Source organism: Sinocyclocheilus anshuiensis, unplaced genomic scaffold (assembly GCF_001515605.1).
Source record: "Sinocyclocheilus anshuiensis isolate Anshui unplaced genomic scaffold, SAMN03320099.WGS_v1.1 scaffold1366, whole genome shotgun sequence".
NCBI lineage: Eukaryota > Metazoa > Chordata > Actinopteri > Cypriniformes > Cyprinidae > Sinocyclocheilus > Sinocyclocheilus anshuiensis.
Genome location: NW_015554162.1, coordinates 341268 through 347969, shown reverse-complemented (window position 1 = coordinate 347969; position 6702 = coordinate 341268). Strand labels below are relative to the sequence as shown.

Genomic DNA, 6702 nt, shown 5'->3' with positions numbered 1-6702 from the left:
ACATAGTTTTTTTTTTTTTTTTGTAATGGAACCAGACATAGTGACATTATCAAGAATGTCTAAATAAACACCGTAAAAGCAAATTTTAAGTTGTTTATTAAAGGGTTAGTTCACCCAAAAATGAGAATTATTTCACCTATTTACTTCAAACGCAAAGTCTTTTATTCATCTTTGAAACATAAATGAAGATATTTTTAATATTATCTCATTATTTTTGTCCATCCATTGAAAGGCCAAGCAACCAAAACTTTCAAGCTTCAGAAAGTTCATAAAGACATCCATATGTCCGTAAAAAAAATCCATATGAATCAAGCCGTTTTATTGAAGTCCTCTGAAGAGACACAATCGCTTTATATGATGATACTCAAATTCCATGTATTGTCAATGTTTTTATAGACTTGTTTACACAGTATATTTTGTGAAATGTAAAAATATACCATCATCAAATCTCATTATCAAAGTATCATTGTAAATGGTGTTTTCACACATCTTTTTAAATTTATTTTAATGGTTTTGCTGTAATTAAAATGTGTTAATATTAATTTATTAAATATATGAACTGTCCCTATATCTCTGATGAACTATGAGAGCAAGCCAAAAAAAAACATTTAAATTGGATAAGCACATAATGGCCTTAGGAACGGTCCGATGCTCTCGTTAATTTATAAATGTTTTTATGTCCAACTGAGGTAATGCTTTTAGGAAGCGTGCCATAGAAATTAAGTACTTATATGAGACCAGTGTTCTGCTTAGCATTTTAAGAAACCCAGCCAGAACCTGTCATTTCTCATAAGAGCTCCATTCATCCATCCATCCATTGGTCCCAGTTCCAGCAGCAGCTGCAAAGTGTTAACTGTTGCTGTGACTCGGCAGTGCACCACGATCATGGAACAGCATGGGAATCTCACGCTAATCAACACCTGTATGTGTTCGTGGAGGAGATGTGAGAATTCAGCACATTCATAGCAGCCCTCCTTTTTTATGAACTATCTCTCAGCAGTCAGATCAGTATGGCATATCCAGTGTATCTCAGATGACTTTATTAAAAGGATAGTTCACTCAAATTATATGCATAAATACATTAAGGGAGATGCTGTTTGCATTAGGTAAAAAAATTATAGATAAAAAAATGGCAGAATAAGTATTCTCTATGCAATAAATGGTAGATAGATGCTATTTAAACCTAGTGCATGTACTTGCAGATACAGTCTGTGTATTGTAGTTCATTATAAAACAGTAAGCAGTAATTACAACATATTCAGTGTAAATGTTATATTTATTAAAATCATAAATGGACAGGACCACACTTGTCCCTGTTCCTAAAGCCCACCCCTACACCTACCCTTAGCCATTACCATATTGAACCTGCTGACCAGTAGAGGTTTCCTTGCTGGTCCAGGAAGGGAGCCGTAGTTTTGAGTGTGGTGAAAATGTGAGCTGCATGCATCATGGTCGATGTGCCAGCCCGTTCGATCAACGCGAGGACACCACATCAAATTTAATCTATAGACCTACTGTATTATATACCTGTTAACCACTTTATTGTCACTATTAAATACCCGTTAGGCACTTTCTTCATTTTTATTATTTTTTTATTATTATTTTTTTTTTTAAATGATATTTGCCGCAAGAAAAGGGAGAAGAATGGAATCGGTAAAAAGGCAGATTTGAACTTGAGTCTATATGGATTATATATTTAAAGGGGACATCGGATGCCCTTTTTCCACAAGTTGGTATGATTCTTTTGGGTCTTCATGAAATGTCTGTAACATACTTTGGTTAAAATTCCTCAAAACCACACCGTTTTTACCGTGTCAAAAACAGCTCTGTTCACAGCCAGCCGTTTCGGTGCCTGTCTCTTTAAATGATAATGAGCTACTGCTCACCCCACCCCTCTCTTTCGTGGGACTTGTCGACACAAGACGCGTGCATTGCTGCCTTGGACTCCGTATATGGCTCGGAGGTGGTCTTATTCAAATAGCTAGCTATCTGCGTAGAAACCGGCTGCAGATTGAAACAGCTCGCTGGATGACACCGTTTCAGACTCAGACAGCTCATAACAAACTGGCTGTGTGTTTTCTTTTCAGCTTTTCTGAGCTGGCAGACTCGCCAGAAACCGAATTAAATGTGAAAAAAATAAAAAAGAGAAAAATTAATCCGATGTCCTCTTTAAATATTTAAAGGTGTAGTGTGTCATTTTGTATTCTAGTTCAAGATACAGTTAAAGAGGAAAAATAGCTATATACTGTATATATGTGTGTGTTTCAGAAGTGTTTCTGAATTCAGTCAGTGCTGCAATATGTAAAAATAGAAAATTCGAAAGAAGAAAAGACATTTGATGTATTCGTAACTAGTTTCTTATCATGCTTATCTAATGTCATGTTAAACTATTATCCTATAACGTATCTGATAATTGAATTAATATATTGTGTATTTGTTTTTTTGTTTTTTTAACAAGGTCAACCTACAAAAACCAAAAAGACGTGTGTTTTGCGAAATTTAATAAAGTTAATCCTTAATATACTACATTATTAGATCATGTTGCAGCCATTTTGGATTTAAGACTAATGATTCAAAATGTAATTAAGTTTGAAAATTGTGTAGTTTATTGTTTAAAATTTGTATTTGTATGATTATTGCTTTGAATGTTATGAATGGGAAAGGGTATTTAGGAAAGGTTGTAAGGGTTAATTGAGGTGAAGTTCCAGATTAAGGGAGCGGATACAATTTTCAGACCATGTTTGGTAAAAAGAAGGCTATTGCTCCTCTGTGTTTCTATTTTTTTTTCTTTGTTATGGATTCCTGGTTCATTTTCTTCTTGAAAACAAATGAAAGATAAAGAATCCTACCCTACAGCGTCACACAGCTATTGAGCTCCTCATTTGGACAGCGGCTCACTAGTGATGTGCCACTATAGATCATGTTGGGCATTTATTTTAATGTACTCTCAAGTTTTTATATAAGCAAGCCTTTAGTAAAACAGGTCTATAAAGGTGATATTATGTGCTTTCAGATCACTCAATAAGTCTATTTGTCACGTCCGGTTCTCCGTCTCATTTGAGGCCACTGTCCTGAATGCTGAATGAATAGTGAATGTTCTGACAGCTTTCAAGCGTCTGATGACCAAAGCCACATAGGAGGTGGCTCTATATCTGTGACGTCATCTCTATAGAGAGACTCTACCTCAGGACAACTAACCTTGTGACAGCGAGTCTAGACCGAGCGTCCGTGTCTGTGAGAAACACTGAGTTACGATGAGATGCATTTCAGGCCATGACAATGGCTGCTTTCATCTCCAGACCGCAATAACAGGAAACTGCCCACCAGACGGTCCAGCTCAATTTAATCCGAGGGCTGATTTTATAGGTTTTGTCAGTTAACACCATGACACTCGCTGTTTATTTCGGTCTGTCCCTACTTGCCTTCAGATGTGTAATTTAAAAGTGGTTGAGAAATTTTATGCCACAGCATATTGTTGCTGTGGTGCATCATCTTTTTTTTTTTTTTATGGAGAGTTAAACTAAAGTTTTTAATAGTTCAAGTCTTATTTCTGTAATATAATAACTGAGTATGACTGCTGAATTTGTTTGTAGTATTCAGTATTGTTTTAGCATACTTGTTTTTTTTTTTTAGATCTGGTTCCTTTTTTTTTCCACGTTTAGAAACCAAATGAACTCCATGATGTTGGATTCAAAAATGAACATCCTATCATCATTTACTCACCTCATGCCGTTCCATACCTGTTTGACTTACTTTCTTCTGTGCCATACAAAAGAAGAAATTTTAAATAATGTACTGGCTGTTTATTTCCCAGGAAATTACAATGAATTAGGGACTGGACTGTTCATGAGAGAAGTAGTGGTGTGTGTGTGTGATTCACTAAATGATTTAGACTGGTTTGTGAACTGGTTAAACCTGGTGAAAAATACAACAATAAAAACCATTTAAAAATGTAAAAAGAACTATGTCTTAGTTATACTAAAACAACACTTAATTTCTAGGCTTAATTTTCATCTTTAGTAAGTTGCGCTTAGATATGACATTATTGTAATCTTAACCACAGTTTATCAACACCTGATCAGAGAAATGACTAATCTGTGAGCGTCATGGTGAAGAAATCAGTGCTGTTGGATGTATATTTGCGTCCTGCTGGTGGAGCCCCACCTAGACGGGTAGGAAGGATGTTTGTGGTGGCGCGTCTGAGGTTGAAATAAAACCACTTCCTCTTCCTGTGTTTCCAGTCGACGTCTCAGACTTCACTTGTGGTCTCTTAATGTGGTTCCAACACTGCTCTTAATTAATTAGCGAGCCTCTGTTCCTGATGGCCTCAGACTCACATACACACTCTTTACTGTACAGGCCTCTAAAAGTCACACTTTGCCCGGCTGCGTGGGCAGGGCTGCTGTCAGGGGGCTTCACTGTTTATAAATAGACGGAGCTGTCCAGTGGGATTAGGTGGCGATGCAGCTCGAGCACAAGCTATTGTCAGCGATACAATATCAATGTGCCAGAGATCAGCGAGGTCACAGATCTTGACATGGGCATATCCTATTCATTTTGACAGATGAATGGACTGGCTTCACCACCTCTTGTTCTCATATAGTCATCAGTGATCAGGTGCCTTTGGTTATGCCAGCCCCCTGAAACATATCATGATCATAATAACAAAGATTGACAGTTGCTGTGACTGTAATGTCTGTGTTCAGGTCACCTGCTCTATTGTTTACTGCCTATTATTTGTATTTAATAAGAAGTGAAACAGTAGTCATTAAGAACCCTGATTGAATATAAACTTCAGTCACTTGTGTCTAATGTTCAGATCCCTCAGTAGGATACACTACCAGTTTAGAGTTAGTATAAATTGTTAATGTTCTTGAAAGAGGAGTCCCTTATGCTCAACAAGACTGCATTTATTTGACCAAAAATAGAATAAAAATATATATTATATTATAAAAAATATAATATTAGGGCTGAACAATTTATCAAAATAAAACTGAAATCGCAATATGGCTGTGTGCGTTTATTAAATTGCGAAGGCTGTGATTTAATTAAATAAATCTGTGTGCTGCATGTTTCATTGTGAAGTAGCACAACTATAAAAGAATTAGAATTTTCAGCAGTCTTCAGTGTCACTTGATCCTATAGAGAAACTCAAGAAACATTTCTTACTTTTCTTATAACTGCTGAAAATAGTTTTGCTGCTTAATGTTTTTTGTGGAAACCGTGATAAATGTCTTTTTATGTCACTTTTGATTAATGTATTGCATCATTGCTGACTAAAAGTTTCAATTTATTGGAAAAAAAATTTTTAATGGTAGTATACAGTATATATGTGTGTATATATATATATTTATTTATATATATATATACACACACTCCCATTCAAAGTTTTTATATATATATATATATATATATATATATATAAATTAAAACTTTACATACTGTATATATAGATAGATAGATGCTGATCTTCTACACAGATCCATCTTTCCAGTCCACCCATCATTCCGGATCATCGCTCTAGCGGAGCCGCCTCAGGTCGGGAGCACCACGCAGCAGTGGCTCGGCCCGGAGATACTCACCATGTTTCTCACCATCAAACCACTGGCCAAGGCTGAGGAAACTGCCGTTATCCAGGGCATGGTCAGTCACATCTCCTTCAGACTGATCTATTATGTCAAATTCAGTAATCTGTTTGATTAAATATGCTTACACCCAACATGTTTACGAACTGCATTTTGTGTTGAATCAAATTATCATATAGCTTTGATGCTTGCTTTTTGGACTGGAGTCTTGTATACATATTATTTTTATAACAGATCCCAAATGTCCCCAAAGAAGCAGTAGAACAGCTGCAAAACCTGACTCACAGTCTGAGAAAATCCAACGATCTAACGGTGAGCTTTCCAGTTTAAGTTCCCTAAAACCTTCGAAGAACAAATCGATGCCTTCAGCACTTACTTATTTGTTAAGGGTTCTTGTTTAGACAACACAACATAGGTTTTCTTGTTTTAGAAAGTGCGTAGTCTGCTGCTAACTGGTGTTTAAGTTAGCTCTGTCCCAGAAACCTTAAATATGTAATGGAGCGCATCAGCGATTGTCCTCTTTTACAGTGGCCTTGGTTAATATTTTTCCAATAAAGGGATTTTTTTTTTTTATTCTTAAAGGGATACTCCACCCAAAGATGAAAAATCTCTAATCATTTACTCTCCCTCATGCCGTCCCAGATGTATATGACTTACTTTCTTCGGATGAACACAAACTGAGATTCTTATAAAAAATTATTCATCTTCATGACTCCATATGATGTAAATGTAAAGAACCTCCAAAGATGACAGACACTTTAAAAACCACACTAATTAAAAACAATGGTAATCCATACAACCCCAGTGGTTGAATTAGTGTCTTCTGAAGTGAAACGATTGTACATCATGCTTCACAATGTGTTGACTTAAACACACTTTTCCTTACAAACATCTGTCGTTTCACTTTAAACAACATTTTTATGTTCATGTTTTGCTTTGCTTTGTTTTTGTCAGACTCTGTTCCATGTTTTGTGTGTGTCCTGCTCCCCATGTGCCTTCCCATGCCCTTATTTGGTTAGTTTCCTGTTCCTCCCCTGATTAGTGTTTCATTGCTCCCAGGTGTGTCTCGTCATCCCCTCCTCCTGTGTGTATAAATAGTGTTCCCAGTCCCAAGTTC

The 6702-nt window shown here is 36.3% G+C and overlaps 1 protein-coding gene across 1 annotated transcript in view; it reads left to right on the top strand.

The window, feature by feature from the left end:
- Positions 1–6702, top strand: part of LOC107670898 (von Willebrand factor A domain-containing protein 8-like) — a 25317-nt gene that overhangs the window by 7669 nt on the left and 10946 nt on the right. The window contains exons 8-9 of the mRNA XM_016463705.1: positions 5481–5643; positions 5820–5897. Coding sequence (XP_016319191.1) covers positions 5481–5643; positions 5820–5897 — 241 coding nt within the window. The remainder of the gene's footprint in view (positions 1–5480; positions 5644–5819; positions 5898–6702) is intronic.